At 39.2% G+C, this 25,000-nt stretch overlaps 1 protein-coding gene across 1 annotated transcript in view; it reads right to left on the reverse strand.

Moving 5' to 3' along the window:
* The window catches only part of shroom4 (shroom family member 4), a 68,480-nt gene that overhangs the window by 36,272 nt on the left and 7,208 nt on the right, over positions 1-25,000 (reverse strand). The window contains exon 2 of the mRNA XM_028038376.1: positions 8,405-8,556. Coding sequence (XP_027894177.1) covers positions 8,405-8,556 — 152 coding nt within the window. The remainder of the gene's footprint in view (positions 1-8,404; positions 8,557-25,000) is intronic.

A 25,000-nucleotide genomic window follows, 5' to 3' on the forward strand; every position in this document is an offset into this window, starting at 1 on the left:
CCAGCCTCTATTCAGTTCCAAAAAGATAAAAGTAAAAGTGTTTGTGCCCATTTCTGAGGAAGGAGGCGAGTCAAAACATGTCAATATTTTATCACCGTAATGGCTAAGAGAATTCCACGTGCTAGCTCCTTTGTTTTTCTACCACGTTTCCCCATTTACATCCTTTCATGTGCTCTTCCTCTCCCTCGTTCGGGCTTCGGCTAAAGCCAACATTTAGCTAATGTGGTGCGGGGATCAAAGAGTGAGCTGAGATCAAAGAGCTTTGTCATAAACAGCAGTTTATGCTGCCATGACAAACATAATATCATCCCTCTTGTAATTACAATTTTGATTTCTGCATGCAGACTTCTGCTGCCACTGTGAGAACGTTGTGTTGCCACGTAACTCCAGCCTGGGTCAGACTGGGATGGTTCCTGCCTTTTATCCAGTGCTTGTGGCTGGGATTAGCTCTTTTTGGAGTTAAAGTAAAACAATCAATACATTTATTTTTTACGGGAGATAGTAGATGTTCTCTCTGGTTTCATGATCTTTGATACCTCTAGTCCATATGCTAAATACACAAGGACTTCCATCTGCAGCTAGCAATGCTAAACATGCTAATAGACTGTGAAGACATTTAAAAAGTCGTCTCTACAATCATGTCGTTTTTCTTTTTAAAAGGGATTCATGTCAAACTGCAGAGATGTATAACATTGACTGTTCTCTCTCTTACACACAGTGTGACGACGCCTCTGATAAATAATGATCTATTGCAGATAGGATTTTCAAGGCATCCAGACTGTCTTGTATTTGTTGTAGGTGCTTTTGTTCAGCATTCCCCAGCTTTTTGTTTTTGTTTTGTTTTCCTTTGGACTTCAGTTGCTTTTTCACCAATTTTATGCCCAGTGTAGCAACATGGACAAGTCCAGGACCAAAACCTTTGCAGATGAGCTATGTCTGTCAGTCACTTATTGAAGAAACAGCAAATATGTGACAGAGTTGACCAATAACAGCTCCTTGGAAAATACTTTGTTAGCTACTTTAATAACATTTTCAGTCAAAATGGGTTATTCTTGATATTTGCCACAGAGTCAGCAAAACAAATTGAAACAAATTGAGAAATTTTGTCTGTAGTAAGCTACATACAATTAAAGTTACAAATGTGCTTCTTTTTTTCTGGTATGTTGTCTGATATGCCTCTTACTGGTTTATGTTTCAAATTTAGGAGTCTAGAAATGCCTAAGAGATGTAAAAGAAGAAGCAGTTTGACAAACCCAAAGCATTCAAGCTAAAATGAGCAACTACTGATAAGAAACTATTTAAACGTCTGCCTTTCCAGCCTTCATGTTGTACACACCTGCAAGTTAAAAGGAGCAGCTTCCTATTCAGATCAGCAGCCGTAAACAAACTGTTTAGTCTTTTGCTCCCTTCCTATGAAAGCTGCTTTTTTTTCACACAAAACGCATTTCTTCAGCACTTTAGCTCACATTAGCCGGACAGGAAGTACTGAGGGAAAACTTTGGGAGGAACAGGAAATGACACATTTGCTGGAGAATGCCCCTTTGCAGTGTTTATAGCTGCCCAAATGGAGTAGCTAACAGACACACACACGCCCACACACACACACACACACACACACACACACACACACACACACACACCGAGAGAGACATAGACAACAGATCTAACAAAGGGTCTCAGAAAACAGGAAGAACTGAGGAAGGAACATTTCCAGGTCGGGAGAACAAAAACCACCAAAGATTTTTTCCCCTTACAGATATACATCAGAAAAAAAAATATCTGAAAATATTCCATTGGAAAAGTACTACGGTGGGCATTACTATATTCAAAAGACATTCCCTTTTTCGGGGTTTATTTTCTCATTCAAAGGAATTGAATTATTTGTTTACTTGTATTTTTTATGTATGTTTAATATTGCATAAAAATGCTGAGAGTGGTTAAATGACAAATCTGCAAAATGTACCAATTTCTTCATCCGATTAATTGTCAGAATAATTGATTATTAAATAATCATTATTGCAGCTCTAATTTCAAGCAATAGCTATACTGACTGATAGTACAGTTCTAATATACAGTATAGAGATTTATTTATATTATTCATTCTATTATTAGTTTATTAGTGTAAGTATTATTCAATAAAAACAAAATTTGATGACTGATTCTCTATCCATTCCCTACGATTTTTTAAAAATCTAAATCTGTCAGGGTATGAATAGTTTTGGGCTCAACTCAATATCTTTAAGTGGACAAAAAAAAGTGTAAAAAGTTTTCAAGTTAATAGCTGAATGTTATTGTTAGAATATAAATCACTGCTCCTTTAGCTTATAAATAAAAAACAAATAAAGAATCTGAACTGAATTGTATATCTAACGTTTACTTTTCTGCTGGTGAAAAAAAAGGAAACTCTGGAGTCCATTGAGCTCTCGAAGCTTTCACTCTAAAATAGTAATGTTTTTGTATTCCTTGCGGCTTGTTTGTTAGGTTTCACAACATTCTCTAAAAGAAGGGTCTGCCTGAAATACAAGGCCGGTTAACACCAGTGTGCCTTCTCTTTGCTCCTTAGCTGCCTTGTTAAAATGCCAATAAAGCATCAGTAGAGAAATAAAAAAGGAAAACTGACCAAAACACAATGCTGTCTCACCCGGCGCTGAACTGCTGCGGAGGCCAGTAAATTCCTGCGGCTAGCCAGATTTAGCCTGCAGGCCTTCCTTTGGCCTGAGAATTACAGAACGGTACAGTAAGTCAGAGCTAAATTACTTTTTGTTTAAAAAGCGAACAACGCTATTGAGAAAGGAGGGCAGCCTTCAAGTGGCATGATGGGATGTCATTTTGAGACTTAATAATGTCCTGAACAATGACAAAGCCGGTAATAAAACTTGCAGATAGTGTAGTTTGCCCTTTAATACAGCGATCATGAAAATACTCCTGATGTTTTTACATGTTTTCTTGTCGTTTTAAAGTCAAACTTCTATGTGTTTTTATTGGATTTCAAATAGGACTGAAGTGAATAATTGGAATAATTATGATTAATTGACTATTGAAATAATCACAATTGATTTAGTAATTGTTAACTGGAATACATTGCAGGGTTTTCCCTGGTGTATGATAAGCCTGGCGGGCCACCAGGCTTTACTTATGCCCCCGCCAGGTTTTTTTTTAAGACTTAATAGCTGGTGATCAGCTATTATTCTTTCAATCTTTCAATAACACATTGTTGTCAAGTGATATTTTCAGATTTCCTGTAAATGTAAACATTTTTTAACTCAAAAACATGACAGGCCGCTGGATGAATGACTGCCAACCACCGGGCTTAGCAGATTTTCTGGGGGAAACCTTGCACCGACTCAAAAAACAAAATCTTATGAAAGAACAACATATTCAGAGCAAAACTTAACATTAAACTCAACAAAAAATTATACATTTTGTATCTATGTATGTATCCTCAAGTGGAATAGTTTTAAATTAATCTGGTTCAAATGCAGCAAAATGTTTCTCCAATGGAGCCTTAGAGGAGACCGAATATTAATTCAACACTCAACTTTCATATTTAATTTATTTAAGAAAAGGAAAAACAGTATTACTTTCCTCCCAGTTTTCAGTTACATACCACTTTGTGCTGGTGTGTGCTGTTAAATAAAAGAAACTCTTTGAAGTTTGTGGTTGTAACCTGACAAAATCTGAAAAGTTAGAGGAGTACAGTAACTTTAACTAGTAACTCTACCAATCCACTTTGAATCACAGATCTGCCTCCGACTCACGTGAAGCAGAAACCTTACACAAAAGCAGCTTTTTTTTGTCTTCTCTTTTTAAATTCCATCTCTTCGCCAGCTCCACATTTCCTTCCTCTGCATTTACATCATATAATTAAATCTGCTTTTTTTTCTTGCCCGCTCCATCAGCTGAAAAGGCCATTTATTCAGGAGCGAGCTGTAAAACGGAGTACAAGGAAGGCCATTACTGGCTAATTTCCTGAAGGCTCCACAACAAATCCACAGAGAGCCTGAAAACAGAACCGTAAAGCTGCTTTCAATCAAAGCTTTGGTCATTTGAAATGGAAGTGGCCATAAACCAACAGATCCTTGATAAAAACACGTGTGTAAAATGCAGATCAGACACTGAGTATAAAGGATGTTAAGAACCTCAATAAATAACACCCTCTAATGGTGAAGAAGCAAAATGACTCGTGTGTATAAAGTTTCAAATGGGCATATTGATACGATACTGGTTACATTATCGTATCTTATTCCACTTCTGCATTGCCTTACCCACCTCATACCTCCTCATATCTTTTCACATTTCTTATAAAGTTCCGTTAAGAAACATGGAGCTCCATACATTCACAGGCCATCCTTGTTCCAACATGGATGCCCTCCTCTCCCCCCGTGTCATTAAAACAGACGGTAATGAGCTCTGGTTTGTGACTCAGGAGCCTTTTCCACTGTTAAAACTATACGAGAGCCAGGAGTTCAACATGTGAGCGTTTCATCATCGCTCAACGAGCCGCTTGTTTTGCTGTCTGGCCCAAAAACTCCCACGTCACCGTCCTGGAGGTTGCTATGGTGACGACTCAGAGCCAGACAGAGACATGCTATGATACAACTTGTGAAAAAACTGAGGTCAAAGTGCAATGCAGTTTGCCCTACACGATAGGCACGATGGCAAATTTTGCCGGACGATAAATTGTCCCAGAAGTTATTGCGATAAGCGATAACATTTGTTCTGTTGAGACCATTTTCAAGTAATGTTATGGTAATGGCACAATAATGCAAGAATTCCCTAACTTTGACAAACTTTAAAGTCTAATAAACTGGATGATATTTTAAATGTCCAAAAGAAATGAACAAAACAGAAAAAAAAGAAAGAAAGAAACAGGCTAGTTGAGACCAAAGCACCAGAATAAAGTTTTTCTTCATCCAGTTTTTTTCATAAAGAGGGAGAGAAAAAGGTAAATAATGTAAAAGGAAATCATTGAGTTCATTTTAATTCAGCATGAGAAAAAACTATTCATTATTGTGACAGGCATGGCCTGCTAATTACTAATTAAGATTTGGTTATTTGTAGGAGCGCACCGATGGCAGTTTTCTGACCGATCACCAATCCTTAAAAATCAAAAATCTATTTTGTCAATATCGTTTTTTTGTCTGAAAAGTAAGGATGCACCGGTATGAAAATGTCGGCCAATATTGATATGCAATATAAATATTGCTCTTATGGGCGATAGTCAGTATATACTGATATTGTATATGTTATAAATAATATATTTCACTATCCTTCTTGAAAAAACAACCACCACTGAATTCAAGTAACACATGACCAACCTCCCACGTCTGCTTCCAGACACAAAAGGCAACAAGATGGAAATTAATGTCAGTTGTTAAAATCGATCCAGTTTTATTTTTCAGATCGATAAATAAAAATGACTAATATCGGCCGATATCGATGTTAGTGCCGATATATTGTGCATCCCTACTGAAAAGTCACAAAATATTGTGAAGAAAGTTGCTAAGTTCCCATCAGTGTGTTGATTAAAGAAAAGCTACACAAAACAAAGTATCTCATTTTAACCAAATCTACCACAGTATTTCTTTGAATGAAAAAAAAAAACATTTTTGATTCTAGGCTTTAAAATAAAGAGAATCAAACTATTACACAAAGTAATAATGTCAAAAAGCAAATACTTCGCAACCGAAAGACATGTTACTTTATCAAAAAGAATCGTCGTCATGCTGTTAGTGTCACTCTTTGTGAAAAATCCTTGCGTATATTGCAAGAAAAAAATTTAATTTTTTACCGTTACATCTTAAAACAGTCATTCTTCAGCAAAAACTGCCTGGGGAGCGTTAATCATCTCGGAGTCCTGGTAACTTTGCAGGAGCTGCAGGATGTTAAAACGGTGTAGTCAAAGTCCAGGTCAGTGGCAAGACTTGACAACACGGTAGATAATTTATCTTCAAACTCACAATTCCTCACTATTCTGTGTTGCTCTGTCACATAAACTCCAATAAAACACGATGTTTGGAGTTGTAACGTTGACTAAATATGAATCACATTTATGCACCCCAGCAGCAGGAAAGTCCCCTACAGTCTCCATACCAGACTGTAACACACAGAGGAGTGACAAAGTGACACTCTCATCATAACTAGTAGCATTCCTCAGGCTCATTTCTGTCTGTTTACTGGCCAGCCCGTCTAAATCGCCACAAATTATTCATCCTGCGGATTCTTATCATTCGAGATTGGTGTGGCTGCTGCTTCGACAGAACAAACCTCCCTGCAGACGCCGTAGCCGATTCCAGATCAAGAGACGTCGCTTTCAAGTGGCTGTCTGAAAAATCTATCAAATCTTTTACACCACGTATGCGACCTAATCCAGGTGGGATTTTCTCCTCTCTCTTCGGAGGCACGATGTGTTTACACACGGCGCTGAATTTCAATCAGGACAAAGGCTCCATGGTTCGCTTCTGTTTCCAACATTTTAAGTGATGAAAACCTGATGCAGAAATGTTCAAAGAGTAAGGAAATATTTAAATAATATCACCATAATTTAAAGTTTAGGAGCCAGTTTAGTTTGTTAACCCACTTTCTTTTTAAGTCTTCTTCACGTTTCTTGCTTTCGCTGTATATTTTGGCCAACTTTCTCACTCTATTTTAAAGCAATGCCCACCGTTTTTCAAGCATTTTTCTAGAAATCCTTCTACACTTTGAAACGCATTAGGCTGCATCTGCCTTAAAGCAACATTTGTTCAAACATTTCTCAACGCTGATTCAACTTCTCGGCTGTTGGAAGAGGTAAAAAAATCTCTTCCTGCTCATCTAAAACCTGCGGTTGTAAATGTGGAAATGTTGTTACGCGACCTCAGATCGGCGATGGCGGTTTTACCCACATCCTCTAATCAAAGGCTGAGATGCCAACTGGAGTTATATATATATATATTCAGAGTGTGGAAATGCTCCTGCTGTTCGTTTCTTTTCCAGAGCCAAAAATATTAACAGAGGCTCAATATGTGAGAAGTGGGAAAACACACTTTCACGTCCTGTATCAAGCAAACTTGTTAGCAAACTTACTATGAATCGGAAAATCCAACAGACCCTAAACGACTCGCCGGCCATGACGTTTAAAAGTTGAAGCTTAAATCAAGGATTTCATTTATGGGAGAAATTGATATGCATCACCAGTGATGGCATAGTTACTTTGAAAAAGTAACTTTAATCGGATTACTGATTGCTCCTTGAAAAAGTAACTCAGTTAGATTACTGACTACTTGATTTGGAAAGAAACTAAGTTACATTAAAAGTAACTTTTTTAGTTACTTTCAGCAGCTGCTAACAACAACGCTGTGAAAATTACATTGATCTTTGCCAATACTTAATTGTAAACTATTTTATAATGGTAACATCAGCAATGTGTCTCCACTTATATGGTTGAACTGAAGAGGAGATTTTTTAATGGTTACAGTACAAAAAAAAAAAAAACATTAGTAATTTGTGCATGTTTTTGTGTGGTCCACTATTGTCTGGAAAACTCTAAGAAGGATTTTTACTGGATATGAAATAGCAACGCGTTACTAAGTAACGCATTAGCTACATTACTGTGCATCACTGAGAATCTTAATAACTTTGCTAAACAAAGTTTAAATCGATGCAGGTGTTTTTCCCCCCATAATAAGAAAAGTTCATATTAGGAACTACTTATAGGTTCAGCTTTTTCCAGCCTCAGGCTACAGGGTTTAGTTTTAGTTAGTTGAACTAGGATTAGCTAAAGATGATGTTTCGGTGTTAATTACTCCTCACTACTGTTTAGTTTAGCAGGTTGTAAACATTTACAGTAGCTGGTATTTTATTATTGAGCAGTCCTTCCAGGTTGTTGCAATGTTTGTTTGTTTTTTTCAGATTGTGTGGCACCTTTTTCAAATTTTTGTATATCAAAGTTTTGAAAACTTTAAAGCTTTATTTTTGCCATAACATGCTGATGCTGGATGAGAGGATCTGACTCTCAGCTCATTCCAAAACTGTTCTATTGGGTCGAGGTCAGGAAAAGTCACAGAAATTTATCTTTGCAAATTAGCAGTTAGCAAACATGTCCAACGTCGCCACCTCTAGGACTGAAGAGGAAACTGTAGAGCACCGCGTAAAATGTTTGACCACAGAGTCCCAGCCGACATTACGTGTTTTGTTAGTAACAGACTTGACACAATATCTATTAAGATTTCCTTTAAATGTGTCAGGTAAACAGAATCCTAACAGGAAGCAGACAATCATGTCCTCCTTCCTTTCCCACCGCTGTGAGTTAACGTCAACACAAAAGAAGAAGAAGAAAAGCGACTGTGGTACATCTATTCAGTTAGCCAAAAACTCCCTTTTAGACAGCTAGAATAACGCTCCAGTTGTCTGAATGCGTGTTTACCTCCTCACTGTGAGCTTCAGTATCCTGTACGACCCCTTGATGAGGATGAGGGCTTCCTGTCGGCTGCCGTAAAGGGCGGAGCCGTTAATGTTGATGAGCTCATCTCCGACCTTCAGCCTCTTGCAGTGCGCAGCCTTTCCTCCATCCTCGATCTGAAGGCAAAGATGAGATTCGGTTCGGATGAGGAAAAATTAGCTGGAAGGCTAACAAGGGTACATTCACACAAAGAAAAGAAGAAGAAGAAGAAAATAAATAAATAATAAATCCCTTCAACAATCCCATGGCGCAGTCAGGACGACTCCTTTAAAACCTGTTTTTGGAGACATTTTTAGTTAAACTGTTTCCGTCCCCATGGCAGCCTTGCCCCGGAGAGCATCTCCAAAACAACCCAAATCAAAACATCCCACAAACCCCGTCTCATTCCCCCGTAACAAGCTCTGTGTGTGTTTGGCTCAGTGGTGAGGGCTGAATTGTTAATGCATTACTGGGATGATTTAGACTGGTTTTAAGTTAAAAAAAAATAATTAAAAAAAGATGGGTGTGTTGCAGTGTGAGGCAAGGCTAAATTCAGACATAAATCACACACAACAAGAGATACTGAACAAAATCCAGGCAGACAGAATCCCAGACAGACGGTGAAACTAAAAGCAAATACAAGGAGGAAGATTCAACAGACGAACAAAAACTCAACAAGTACGACACTAAAAAGCTGAAGATACAAACTGCAGCCACAAAATGTTTTACTCACTTTAAGAAACATTTAGAAATGTCCCCATTAGGTTTTCTGCAGGTTGCACCAACTCAAATATAAGACTTTTAAACACCATTGTTAATAGGATTAAAGACAGAAACACACAAAAGAAAATCACAAATAAGGAAATCATGTGGCTTGGAGACAGAAGTGAGCCAATGTCTAACATGATGATAAATTTGCACCTTTTCAAGCTTGCTAGCAATGAATGTTAGCAGCTAGTTACTGCAACCACCTTGAATCAAAGAACGCAGTGAAAATGTATTTGTGACTCAAATTTTGGCACAACAGTAAAGTCCTGTGAGAAAAACGAACACTACATAGAATATGTTAAATTAAATAGTCCCACCACCACAACATTTAAGACCTGTGATTAACGTATTTAAGGTAAACTTCTTTCTGTTTCAAGAATTTAAGACTTTTAAGGATGTGCGGACACCTTGCTACCAATGAATACCAATAATGAAAGAGAATTTTCTAATACTGAGTCCGAATCAGTTTCTTTGTCAAAATCAAGGCTTTGTATTGAAAAATTAAAAACTAAAGCAGCTTTAAAATGCAGAAACGCAACACTCTATATTTTATCAACACTACATTGCGCTTATTCCAACGACATTCCAGCAACAAATATTTTCTCTCTGTTTTGATATGTCTTGTTGATTACGACTGAATATAGTTGAAATAGTGAAAATAAAACAGTAGCACAATAACACTTGTGCTCAATATGGAGTACAAAAGTTAAAACCCGACAGCACTGGTATTTTCGCAGAAGTTTCTAAACACTTGAGAAATCTGTATCACTTAAAAATAAGGTTTTCATTCATTTTTGCAAAAGAATGTGTATGGTTATTATTAAAATGGAATAAACAAAAAACATGTTTATAACTGAGGACAGCAACGACAAACAAAGTTAGAAAGAAACATAGCGGCATAAAAAGCACTCTAATCCGTTTGTTTTTGAACCCTTTCCAGTCACTTTTTTTTTTCTTTTTAAAGCTACAGACACACAAGAAAGGCACCGGCTGAGTCGAAGGCATTCGACAGTGTTTATTTTCACTTGTTTCTAATGAGCTTTTCACTCTAAAAACAAACCAGAGGCCAAAAAGGGCTTCAGTGGGCGACTGTTTATCGCTACTCATCATGTGGAATATTGTTCACACACACTCTTACCCTCAAAACACCAGAGCGATAAAATGACCTTTCATTATGCAGAAATGCAACAGATGTAGCACCAACGAAATAAACTCTGTTGGTGGAAGATTACAAAATACACAGGAGGGGGTCAGTTCCCGGTCCTGCTAAAACTATCAATGTACCGTTAAGCTCTGAAAATAATCCATCGGTTTCCCACGGAAACGAAACCATGGGGGGGAGCTGGGGGGTGGAGGCACACGAAGGTGAGGCAGGATGAGTTGAACGTAAAACTGGCACCAGAAGGTATCAAGGCTCAAACAAATGATTCAGAGAAGGCAGAGGAAACGGCAGAGAAGAAAGAAGGAAGGGAGGAGACGACCTCAGGGGAACGAGCTGTAATTTGTCCGACACACACACACACACACCTGTGGATTTTATATACTCAACCCCAGCATGCAGACATGTGGGGCATAATTAGAGAGTGGTAATAATAGAGTTGATTATGGCGCGTATGTTGCTACGTGCGAGCTGATGAGGTCATTAACCAAAACCCCGTTCTCTGGAGGGGATGGAAGTTGTTAGCCGCTGCTGCCGCTCGACAACAAACACCTCCAGACAGAAAACCAAGGCCCGACTTCCAACAGAGTGAGGTTTAAAGTTGTTGCCGGTAAATAAAATTAACTCTGGCAGCTAAAACGTAAGCTTCTTGCATCACACAAAAGGCCTGCTTTTTAAGGTTTTGCCGGAACGCGGTGTGGGGTCCCGGAAAATGAGCCGTCATTGTTTTTTTCCATTTACTTGTTTGCCCTTTACTTCACCCAGGAAGACCCCACCGAGATCTCTTTTTCCTGAGATTCCTGGTCATGTGGGTGGCACATGTAATAAAAAAAAGATTTAATGTAGGAGTCTTAGATTAAAAAAAGAGAGAGAGGGGGAAGAAATGTGAAATGTGTTGATCTAACTTTCCAGAGCTGGACACTCCTTTCTCACGGATCCAGGAATGTGTCTTGATACTCAGAAGGTGCAAAAGGTGAGTCGAGAAGGCGGTTGGTTGCACCGGATCTTAATTTTCTTTGAAAGAAGTTGGAAATCATCATCGCCCTTCAGTTTCAGAACTATGCATTGCTTTCTGTTGGTCTGTCAAATAAAATCTTGATAACATGAATCAAAGTTTAGCTAAAACCTGGCGAAATGTTGAAAAGTTCAAGGTGTGGGAAAACATTTGCAAAGCAAAATCTGAATTTACTGCTCAAATCTTTAAATATGCAAGTTCCTGAGTTAGAATGGTAAGGGCACAGAAAGGCGTTTCAAGCAAAAATATTGCTAAAATATCAATATTTCTACTAAAATGACAGTCCTATCCACCTCTCTCTGCCCATTTCCTGGCTGAATGTTGTAAACATTGGCCACTAAATGTTTACAACATTTTTTAAGATCACAAACATCTTTTTAAAAATATGTTGAACGACAATCACATTTTTACAATGTGTTTATTTATTTCACTAAATGCTGATCAAGAAAAGAAAAAAAAAACTCATTTAGTAAACAATTAGACTGAAAACAGCATGTCTAAACAAGTCACAGAATTAGGTAAAACTAAGAATAATTGTAGGAATAAACTGAGTGTAGCTGAAACTCCAGTCCTTAAAAGCTTTACACTTGAAGCAAAGTGCAGCAAAGTGAGTGAAGCACCTTAGTTCATGCTCAATTAACTTTAAAGTGCCATCATCAAAGAGTCATATCAAAACAAAGAGTCGACACCAATTTGGAACAGATACAAATTTGTTGCTTAGCTGAATGAAATGCACAATGTTAATGACAGTATTGACCAAAATAATCACAATCAATTATGATTCTTTCCTTTCAGTCAGCTCTAGTAGACTCCCCAAACCCCTATTTCACACACAAACACATGCAACCCCCCCCCCCACACACACACACACATTGCCTTTGCTCAGCAATGGCCAAAGTTTCCACTTTGTAATTGTTTCCTAGCAAACTGTAAACAACGGAGACAGATGACCGGTCAGTTCCAGTTTTCTACGATGGTTTTGTAAAACTCAACCTGGCCTTGAAAAGCCCCATGCTAGTTAGCAACTAGGTGAATTATCACCCCCTTGTGGATCAAGACACACACCTGGTACACGTTAAAGATTTCTTGAAGATTTATAAAATATTCCTCAAACTTTCAAGTAACATTGCAATGATTTTCAACCATGTTTGAACGAATCAATGAGGAAAGGACGAAATGGCTAAATAACTGTAGTTGATGGAAAAAGTTGTGTGTGTTGCTGTCTCAAAGTGAGGGATTTAAAATTTTAAATATTATGTATTTATTGCATTACCTACTGCTCACTTTTTAGTCTTACCAGCAGAATGACAGGTTCTGTGTTTTTAACCTCCATCGTTTGAAGCAGTAGAGTTTAGTGCCATGCCCTCTAATTGAATATTAATTGTCGGTGTGTTGTTGTTTTTACTATGACTTGCTGTAAAAATGAATTGCCCTTTTGGAAATGAATACAGATCTGAATCGGACAAGTGTTAGTTTTTAAGCTACAGCCAAAGATACACATTAACCGTACCCAACAACATGTGCTTTCATTCATATGTCATTAATAACCCCTACAGCAACCCCCCAAAAAAGTCACAAAGCAGAGCATACACCAACTGTATGCACACAAAGCACAGAAACAACTCGTGGGCCAAATAATCACCGAGGATGATAAGTACCAGCCTACCTCTGTTTTTTTAATGTTAACATCTGGTGAAAGGAGGTTTTCTTCTTAGTGTACATAAAATAAGCAAATGACCTGACCAATGTGCCTGCCTGCCTGCCTGTCTGCCTGCCTAGTGTTAGGTGTGTGTGAGTCTGTGCCATGCTGCCGTCTGTGCCGTGGGATGTCCAGACTGGGTGAGGTCAGCCCCGGCACATGGGAAATGTGAAAGAATGCCCTCTCTGTACGCTCGAACATGCACAGATCAGACACACCCTTTCAAATTTAGATTTAAGGAGCTGCTTTTTGAGGGTTTGTGTCATGGTACAGTGCCAATTTCTGAAAAAGATGGAGGGAAGAGGTAGGTAGATAAACAAAAACAAACAAAACCCTGAATCTTCTGAATCTCTATCACAGACTACGTAGTAAAAGTGATCAGCCTGGGTCTGTAGGTTAGTAACAGCTGTCTGTGGAACTGTGATGGAGATAATGAACAAGACAAATGTGTAACAAGAAATGTTTTGGAGGTCACATGCATGTATGTGTGGTTGTATTTCCTGCGTCATAGTAACGCTATCTGTTTACACAGTGACGCTGTGGGAGCCGGACTTGCCTACGAGGCCAATAATCGAGACACGTTAACATAAATGAATAGATTTAATGTAAATGACTGGGTTTAATGTTACAGTAACAGCGAGGGTAAGCGGTTGGGGTGCTTCATTCGATGAAAGTTAGCATGAAGCCTTTCAGGTGGAGGAAATATGGGTCTGTATCCATCAGCTACTGTCAGTGGGTCCCTACACATTCTTCCTGACTTGTGAAGAATCAGGTTTCTTGGTCGATGATGATCAGTGTTACTTTTCTGCCACACGGTAGCCATGTTTCCATCAATGCGTATTTTGACGTATCGGATTAGAAAAGGTTGATGGAAATGTCAAAATTCGAGATAACTTCCTCAATTTTATTAACAAAACGTTTTTATGTTAGCTTGAGCCAGTTGTCAGCTTTTCCCAAAAAAAAGTTAAAGGCAGAAGGAAACGCATTTGCAGAGCAATTTCTCATGTAGCGAGATGGATTGGATGACTGATTGGCTTTTTCCCGCTGTTGGCATACGTTAGCATGTAACATCGTCAATGCTAGTTGACAATTACAAGTTGCCTGATATTAACACATTCCTGACAATCTCTCTTCATGTTTCTGAGACTTGTGGTCCATGCTGGTTTTTCATCCTCCACTTCCTGTTTATTACAGCCATGCTCAACACCAACATCTGAGGAAATTAAGCTCTGCGTAGCCTTGTTACTCACTTCCAAGTGAGTGAACAGTTAACCAGACAAGTCAAAATTAACACCGATGTCATTCATTTCTCTCTGAACATAACGATGGAAACGACTGGTAAAGACAAAAAATGAAAGAAAAACACTGAATGAAGACATGAAAACCATGACATGACGGCAGCCATTTTTTGCTATTGTCTGTTGGGCTCCCATGAATAATGACCATGTCCCCAAAGTAAAATATGTGCAGAAACATGAGTAGGGGAGCTGAAGGTTTCACTATCACTTCTTTCAAAAAGCTCTGAAGGTTATTCCCCACGTTTCCTGTTTGGACAGCTCCTAAATTCGCCATTATTTCCACTGACCGTTCAGGGGAGTTTATTGCCCCAAGTTGGAGTTGCTCTATGTGTGGCGATTTCTCCAGAGCGAGGCTAAGGACTGGGAATGAAACATAAACTCAGAGTTTGTATGTGGTGAGGGGGTTACTACCAACTATCCAAATGGAAGTTGAGCTTAAACAAGAAGAAATCCTGGCCATGTTCAGTGGGAATAAGGTGTGATAACAGATTGGCATTACCCTCTGCATTCATTTACAGAAAAGCACAACCTCCAATTCAAACCACTGTATTTTAGCTGTGCTCTACTATGAGATATAAAGTTTCCAGTAGTAGTCCAAAGAGGGCGATAGTGAGGCAGTTTATACATGGCCTACCTAGAAAAGGAGAATGACAAAACGGCAGAAAAGATTGGATAAAGTGATTGCCCACCAGGACTGGGTGAAAAAACAATTTTATCACCAAATTTGCTACTAATGAATTTTTAATTTTTGAAAACGTGCTTTTGTTTTGCACTATGTGAGCTTCCGTAGTCATAGAGACATCAGCAGTATTTTACAGCCAAAGGCCATTGAGCTAAAAATGAGGGGATTTCTGTTACCAACACATTTCTCTGGGCCTCTTCAGTAAATATTCACATTTCGTGCTATATACACAAAATCTCATCAACTAGTTTTCTCTGGTTTCTTGTGCAAATATTTTAGACTAATTTAATTCACTATTAATACTTCAGCAAGATATAGGAGTTGTTTTAGGTAAATAATTCCTTAGTATTGATAAAAGTACTATTTCCACTTTCAGATGTTTTCACTTACAACGTGGGAAAATGTCTTGATAAAAGTGAAAAAGTCTGCCAGTGGAAATAGTACTTTTCATCGACATTAAGGAATTACTGACTTCAAACAAGCTCCTATATTTTGTTGAAAAGTTACTTGTACGTGAATTTGTCTTATTTCAAGTGTTCTAAGATATTTGAACTAAAAATACTTGGTGAGATTTTATGGTTTTTCTGTGGATTCAGTTCAACTTATTTCATTTATTTTTTCAGGAAATCATAATGAGGTCCTAATCATTCATTTAAGCTCTACATGTTAAAAAAAAGGCACTAAACATTTCTAAGAGCCTTTTCCTTACACCTATAGGATAACGTTCCTCATGTCTTGCATGTATGGAAAAACAAGCTCCACTTTCTTATACAACTGCTCCCAAAAACACGCACCCACACACACACAGACACACACCCTTCCTCAACCTCTGCCCTCCAGTCTGAGCCATGTGAGGTTCTCCTCGCTTCCTCACACCCACGCTCACACAAGGCCTTCTTTATCAGGGCGGGAGGAGGGGAGCCGTCGAGATGGAAAAGGAAAGAAAGCTCCCACGCTCGCTACGAAAGCGACCAGCAGACAGATCCATGTTTGCATGTGCGCTGCAGTGGCGCTTCGTTGATCCGGGGTGTTGCAACTGTCCTCAAACGGCCTTCCCATGGAAACGCCTAGAGGAGCAAAATGAGACAATGATGCCCCCGGACGGATAAGCTCCTCCACGGCCCCCACTCCCTTTGGGGATGAGGTTTCAGCAACACGCCCTCGTAGGAGAGCGGAGACCTCGGGTCACCGACAGTTGGATCAAATTCAATGGCGGAGTGACAGAAGGGGGAACGGGTGAAATAAGTGAAGTGGAACAGACAGAACATGAAGAAAATATAACCAGCTAAACGAGAACAGGCTAGAGGGCGGGGAAAAATCCCAACCCTGACTTTTTTAAAGTCACTTATTGTTTTATGACCTTCTGCGGGCAGACTGGAAACCACAGACCGATCCTGTGAGCGCGATCACATGGAGGAAGACCAGCATGTGAATAAATGACAGCAAAGTTTTATCTTGTAGATTACATTGTGTTTTTCCTTCAGGCAGAGGAGCTGCGTTTATTCCCTGTATCGATTTCAGACGTCATGAGTGGGATGACGTTAACTAGGATTGAGACACGTTATAGACAAATACTTCACCTCAAACGACCAAATCCAAAACGTGGGACATAAAATGTCAATCGGAAATTCCCCACATGACTTGCGACTCAGAAACGTGAAGCATTTATGAATAGAGATGATAGTTTTGCTGGACTGATTGATTAATCGTATTTATAGATTAATAAAATTTTGGGTTTTTTGGAAAATCTGGATTTTTTTTTAACCAATTCACTCCTTGGGTTTTCATAGGTCAGAATGACGCCAGCACGTCCAGGTCGGCCATCTTGTTTGACGAGCATGGTTCACAGCTTCTATTGGTTTGGACTTTGAATACAAGTCAACTCTACGTCGAAATAGAAGAATCAGGCTGAGACTTTATTTAAGAAAATAAAGTCAAAATGCAGTCAAAGGAGTGCCAGGCTGAAGTTGGAACGTTAGAAGAATAAAGAGGCAATTTTATGAAAATTAATTGTTCAAGTTTTTTCTCATTAAAAACAACTTCTTTTCTTGCAATTTTAAGACAATCTGCTGGTAAAATTAAGTCCTTTTTATGCAAATATTATGACAAGTTTTTGTCTTTTGTTTTACACATATTTAAAGATATGAATACATTGAATACATTTTGTGCAAGTCATAAAATCATATCTAGTATGAAAAAATATTGCCCATTTCTACTCAAAGCCTTTACTTCCGTGAGCAGATGTGTCCACTTGACATTAAAGAAAGCGGAGTGGGCATTCCTCCACAGCCACACCGACCCAGCATTTATCTGAACTGCAGCAGCACCAACTTCTTCTGTTTGTTTTCAATGCAGAGCCGATTTGGAGACTATTTAAAATGTCCCGGAGTCACTTTCTGCTGGACTTCTTCATCTGTATATTTTGCTAGGCTGCACTGCAGAAATTAGACTAAATATTACTATTTTCTAAATAAGATGTCGCCTAAACTTTGCGTTAAAAAAACAAAACACACACACACACACACAGATGCATTAATCTACACGAGTGGCTGTGAAATACCGCATGTAAAACAAACAGCTAAAAGAAAGGCTTGAACTCCCTTGTTAAAGAAACTATTGTCGTCAGTTTATTAGCTTAATGCCCTTTAATGCCCTTTATAGAGAGATAAAAGGGATCCAACAACACAAAGGATGAAAAGATGGAGAAGAAAAGGCAGAAAGATGGATTTAAAAACAGTTAGAAGTCGTGTGTCATCTGTGTTGTTTGACTGACAAGTGATCTCAGGGAAAAGTCCCCTGCTGAAACCCCACCGCTTTGCACCAAAGACGTTCCTACCACCTTAAGCTCCACTAATGCCATTAAAGTCAAACTTAATCTGTTAAAATAAGCCCCTCGTTACCGTCTCCGAGCTGCGGGCAACATCAAAGCGCCATCAGCCGCAGCCCTCTGGAGAGCCGCACAGCAGAGCCGCGCTAACCCCCGACCCTGACGAAACGCGAACCTGTCACTTAGATCCCATCCATCATACGGCGTAGCATGGCTCTGAACTCCCATAATCTACCGCTACAACCCCGTCACATACAAACACTTGGATGACTTCTTAACCCACACAAGCCTGACACTCACACTGCGACATCTGACCTTTTTTCAACGTCTGGCTGGCAAGAGACAGAAAGACTCTTGCCAACCATATATATTGGAACAATATATCTAAAGAGACGTGGATTTTGTCATGAAATACTTAAAGGGAAAGTATCCTGGTTCTAAATGATTGGCTCAGAAGTTCATCATGAAGTCATTTCCAAATACTTGTTAGTCGCTGTATTTCCATTGACCGTACAGCTGAGCAATTTGACATTTTGAAAGTTAATTTGCTTAATGGAAACACAGCAATTTTGGAAAAAATCTCATTTTTCAATAAAAAGTATTAGCTCTAGGATGAGGTGGTTTTTTGGCTGTATCAACATTGGTTTAGTTCGCAATGGAAACACTTTTTTCGCATCACACAAGTCACATGATCAACTACCGGATGTTGCCACTGGCGCAAACCATGAAGGTGATGACAGGAAGTGGTAGGAGGAGGATGGTGTGGCTGGCTTTTAATTACATAAACAAACTGATTTACATGTGATCTAAAAAGAGATGCATCTCTTATTCAGTAAAAACACCACAAATGAGAAATTGTTGATTTTCTGCTCACAATTGTAGTGGAAATGCAGCTAATTGTTACTCTGTCTTTAAATCTGTCAGCAGTATTTCCAAAAAATAGTGCAGCTATATTTTGTGTGGCAAATTTCTAACAACAACAACACATTAATATTTGTAATAGGTTGCAAAAAGTACTACAGTACATACACATGGATTTGTTTAACTGCATCTCTTTACCAAAACTCTTTACTGTTCTTTTAAGGGCGTTAAAGAGACACGGTAATTGCTGGTGAATGGAGAGCAGATGAAAAACTAATGATTAAATTGTAAGACGTTTAAAGGGAGCACTCTGTTAATGAAGCAGGAGAGACATTTTCTGAAAGTTCTGTTGCACATGAAGAATTGGGACAACTGGATCAACAAGTCATATCAAAACAGGAAATATGCTAACAGTAGCTTAAGGATTCAGCAAAATGCCGACCCAGAAAATTTTTTTCTCTTTATAAATTTGCAAACGAAGCCCGAGGCAAGTATCAGTTGACAATCAGCTTGAACCATCCTGTGGTAGATGACTGCTTTCTGTACCAAACAAAAGCCAGGTATTAAATGGATAAAAACCGCAAAAGAGAGAAATGAACAACACCCACAAAATAGTGCAGATAAAACGTCACCAAGGTTACAGAAATAACGTAAGGCTGTAACTTCAGTAGGCCGAAATATCCTTTGCCAACAAGTGGGTGGCAGAGCAGCCAGGACATAACTGCTGAGTGAGTAAAGGGGAACACAATCAAAAGGGTGATTCTTAACTGCATCTCGAAGGCAAATACAGAAATACAAACTCTCTGCTATTCAGGAGCTCTTCCAATAACCCCAGTCTGGAAAGTTTTGAGAGCTAAACATATCTTCAGAGGAACAAAAGGACGTTTGTGCACTGCTTGGTGCTCTTACACCATTTGCCAAGCACAGTCTCAACTTCACAAATTTGCATCTATGAGCACTGAATTTTTGGGACGTTATGTCGTGGACTATAGGACTATAGGGCGTCCACAGGGTCGCTTACGCACACCCCTGTGAATGGCCTCCGGCTGTGTGTTTCTGGTGGGTTATGGAAGCCATTAGATCCGGTGATCAGCGACGACAACAGCCTGGGTTAAAAGGTCGGCGGCCTGTTGGGAGCAGGATTGATCCATCAGTGTCTTTGAAAAAAAAAAAATCTCCATGAAAGTGTTGCCATTTATCTTTCTTTCTGACACCCCTCCTGACACACACCATTTCAGTATGGGTGAAATATTAACTTCTTAAAGTGCACCTATTGACCTAGGAATCTTTTTTTCATGATTTGCTGGTATGTCTCAATATAGATATTGAATTGTATCTTTATTTTTGAGAAATCAAAGAAGCACTGCCACCCTGGAACATCGGAGGTCTTTGAGCAGTCGCAAGAAACTCCGAGTGATCACTTGAGCACTTCGCTCAAAATAATACTGCGGTTCAACCAGCTAACTTTGTTTTGAAGCTGCAGCATGTAACCGTTATTAAAAATATGCGTTTCACATATTTGATGAAACTGTCACCATGTTGTCACAGCATAATTTAAAACAGACAACCTATGAAAAGATTGAGCTCCTCCACCTCCTCCCTGTGCTGCCATTACAGTCTGAAGAAATTCACCATTCCCGATCAGAAACAACCAATCAGTCCAAGTGCTGTCAATCAACCTCGTGAACGCGCTGTTAAATGTGCCACTGGTGGAGAAACAACTTGCAGGAAAACTATTTATCGGCCATCATCGATGGCCATGCTAACTATTCTTAGCATGGCCACCATGTCAGGCTCACAGGGGCATGATCGACAGCGCTACGACCCGCCCCCTGGTTCTGATTGGTTGTTTCTAGTTAGCGGAGAAAGAAGGCAGAAAAGGTAAATTATTTCACAGATTATTATCTAAAAAATTACTGTCACGACATAATGACAGTTCCAACAAATAAGTAAAAAAAGTTTTTGTTATTTTTTACAAAAGTCACATTTTGTAATATGTGACCAATTTTTTGTTTTTGGTGCTGATATCCATGACTTGTATGCAATATGATACAATGTGCTCCCAGATCAAACCAAACTGATATTATTTATTGGATTCATAAAACCACATTTTCCTTAAAGTGGACTAGGATTATATTACAGAACATCTTTCTAAATCATAGGTACACAATGTCAAAGGGGTGAACAGGCTTAACTGTACTCTAGTCCGCCATATTGAAATGAACTAAAGAGACGCCAGACCTTTTTTGTTATTTACATCAATTCCTCTCCAAATCTCTTTTTCAATGCAGTAAAATCGCTTCATTCTTTTCCTATGTGTAACCGTTTTATCCCGCTTAATCCACGTAAATGTATCCAACTTTCCTCCATTTTAACCTTACATCAACCTGTATCAAAAACAGAGAGACTTTAACTCTCATTCAGAGTGCATGCAGAACTCTACGAGAAGTTTTAGACACTTTTCTGCAGGCTGCAGTGATTGGAAAAGATATAAATACACACAGAGGGAAGAAACACAAGATCAAATTCAAGCCAAAAAAATTGCTTTACTGTCTGTTTTTGTTTCTGCAACTTAGGAGATCCAAAGGTCTCGGTTCCAACAAGAAGAGAGCACAGGGGAAGTTCTGACTCACACTAAACCTTCCCTGAGAACCTTCAGAGAAACAAGGAGGAACGTGAGGATGTTTCCGACAGACGCCACAGAGTACGTACAGCGCAAACAGGAGGGATGGCAGCATGACAGACTCTAATACACAAAGAGACTGTTGTGTCAAAACCTCGGCTTTAATTTCCCTTGTTGGGTTAGCCACGAGCGTGGACCACACTGTATCATGGAATGTGTTTGGGGATGCAGCAAGCATGTGTGGTACAGCATTTTCCTTTGGTCTGTGGTAAAACTAAATGACCATAAACTGTAAATGTAAACACAGATGCATAGGACTGTACACTAATCATGTCTGTAAAGGTTCCCCATAACCTGCCGTAAAAGCACAGAAACGTCTTCTAATGGCGGAGAGCTGAATGAAACAGCTGCAGTGCAGCCGCTGGAAGGCAGAGGAACAGGAGCTAAAACCAGGTTTAAGTTTGGATTAGCTGTAAAAAATTCTTAAGATGACATAAAAGGGTCAACCTTGCCTGTTTACTTGCTATACGTTTATCTGCAAGTAAAGGGGCAAATAAACATCTTTAAATAAATGCAGTTGTTATTATTTGGATATGCGCCATCTGTTTCAAAATGACACTGTTTTTATCAAATACTGGCAACAATCCAGGTGGTTTAGGATGAATAATGACTACTGCGGCCCCTCAGAAACTGAAAAATCCCCAACAATTTTCCAGTAAAGACACTCCACCTCTGCGTTACCGGGCTGAGCTGGCAGCAACACTCCTCAGTGTGGAAGTTGTTCCAGTGGGAAGATGATTATTTTTTTCCTTAAAAAAAAGGAAGCACATGAATGTAAAAAGCCTTTTAAAAGGGAAACTGTATTTTTCCACAGAGGAATCTTAACTAATTCTCTTTCAACTCCTCTTTTCACCATGTTGGTGAACTTTCAGAAACCACAGGGGAGTCAAGACGTCAATTCCTAGCAATACTTTGGATATTACCTCAATTCGGCAAAGACTTCAGTAGGTGCCAAGAATGCATTTCTGCCAAGTTACCCTGTTTTATCACAGGCAGCATATCAGGAAAATATACAACTGCAATTAGGGATGCTCTGATCAGGTTTTTTGCTGCTGATTCCGATACCGATCAACCATGAGGCCGATCTTTGCCGATCACCAATCTTTGCCTGGATCACCTGGATTGGCTGTTAATTTTTCGCTTTTGGTATAAATACTGCAACGTGATCTGGCAAAATGGAAAAATGATCTGGCAATAAATTCACCTAATTTAGACTTAAATTACAAAATATTTGCAGGCACAATACAGTAGCTATTCAGTTAAAAAGACAACTGAAAAACCTGCAATCAGTAAAATAATATTTAACAGTCGGTCCTCATAAATTATGCATAAGTCAAATAAATCTCACAGCACTGCCTATATCAAATAATGTCAAGAAAAAATAAATATTCATTCAGAGTCAAATGCAGGTTGCATCAAAATAAACAATCTTGAGTTATTTAATCAAAACTTCCTGAGCACGGCTAGCTGATTAATACTGGTTCTGATTGGCTGGTTGTGACTGAGCGGAGTAATTATGCAGAACACAGGGAGAAGGCATCGATTATTTTTTTTCAGAGATGTAAAAAAAATCATCTCATCATGAGATGATATGATCTCATGTTATTACATAGCAAAAGTTTTAATGCGTATGTAAAATCTTTTTTTTTAAATTTATTTAAGTTACCTGTTGCAGCTTTAAGCAGACGTTCAGTGTGAGAGTTCACTGCGGGTGGAGCAGAAACGGCGCACAGTCTATGAAATATTTCTACCCGTAGCACGTAGCGGCGGTCCAAGAGTGAAAGCAGAACCAGCTTCTTACACCACCAACTCGAAGATTTGATTTATTTTTGGGTACCTGTTTAGCCTTCTGACTGTGATGCTAATCCGGGTGATGCTAATCCGGATAGCTTTACCTGCTATCTGGTTGCTCCGGGTGTCCTTTTTTTTGCCTGCAGTGAGCCTTGATGTAGCCAAACTCCGTCAAATGTTTGTTTTTTAAACGTCATATTAGATTTGCTGTGTTGATGCATTTTGACGCGCTTCAATCCCAAGGTATTTCTTTGGCTGAACATGCAAACATTCCCATTCACTCTCAGCGCGTTACAGTTCCTCGCCACATCACTTAGGATTTGTTGCTGCGCAAACATGCAGCAACAAATCGATAACAATCAGCTGCACATGCAGGTTGTGAAATGAGATGCAGGTGATCGGTTTGGGTGATTGGCAACAAGAGACAATGATGGGTGATCACTGATCATACACTTTTTCACAAAAATCGGCCGATTATGATCGGTGGACTATCGATAGCCACACCTTTAATGATGATATGATCGATTCTGATTAACCAACATGCTTCTGCGTCTTTATATGTTTACATCCATCTAATTGGCCAAATAGATCCTCAATGTGCAGAGTGTGACAATTCAAGCATGATAACCTACCAATTATTGCACCCAATTAGACCGCCGATGCTGCATAAACTGACATTGTGATCATTTTTAATTCAACTTCTATTTCACTGACTGGAGACACGCGTTGTAAATCTGCGTCAAAAATCAGGTAAATCCGGACGTAAATAATGGCTGAAAATTATAATGATCAAATTATGAAAGAAGTCTGTGTCAGTGAAGCACATCACATCACAATCCCACCACTCTTGGCTCCCGTTACGCATCCACGCAGACTTCTCTAGAAGTTGTGGGTCATTTTGTGGTTGTAAACCATTTACGCAGAGGTCTGATTGCGGTCTGATTCTGATTGCTTCCTGATGAACACGATCACAAAAAAGAAGAAAAGCAGAAGCGAAAAGCATCCTGACTCATCTTTGCTTCCTGGGAGAATGGAGTTGTTTTTAAAAGATTGTACGTTTGTGATAGTTTAGGGGTGTGAGTGCAAAAAGCCTGGTTTCTGTTGGGTCCTCATACATAGAGAAGGGGTGTGTATGTGAGTGTGAGCCTCCAGACGAAGCCTGGGAGAAACAGCTGAAGGCTCTGCAGATCAGAGATGCATTTATTCCAACCCCACCCAACACACACACAGCAACACACACACACACTGCAACATTCCTCCAGCAGCCAAGTGTTTGTCTGAAAAACATTTCATTTGAAAACTCTGTTGAAAAAAACTGTCATTGTTGCATTTGCCCAGGCTTATTGATCCAGATTTAATTATTATCATTTCATTATTTCCCTTTCAACTTTCCTTGGAGTTTTTGTGCTTTTTTGTATATTTTTTAAGAATAGGAATAAAAGGAGGCTGCTGTCTTTTAACTTTGCTGCTGGTACTGATCAGAAATCAGCTGGTTGGGATTGTGAAGCATGTTTTTACAGTGATCTTCTACTGGAACTCAAAAGACAACAAGGAAATTAAATTAGAGTGTCCCACTACTTGTTATTAGGGTAAACCATTATTTGCATGCTAACCGACAAGAATGCCACATGTGAAAAGCAACAGACTGCAGGCTAGCCAACCTGGCTTGGTCTCCATTTCTCTCTGTGGAGACCAGGGAGCTCTGACGGACGTTTCAGACAATCCCTGGTGCAAGGTTTTGATTTCTCCAAAGACGTTTTTGTACAAAGATGTACATCTTGGGGGTTTTTATGTAATG

This window comes from Xiphophorus couchianus, chromosome 14 (assembly GCF_001444195.1).
Source record: "Xiphophorus couchianus chromosome 14, X_couchianus-1.0, whole genome shotgun sequence".
In the NCBI taxonomy this organism is placed as follows: Eukaryota; Metazoa; Chordata; class Actinopteri; order Cyprinodontiformes; family Poeciliidae; genus Xiphophorus; species Xiphophorus couchianus.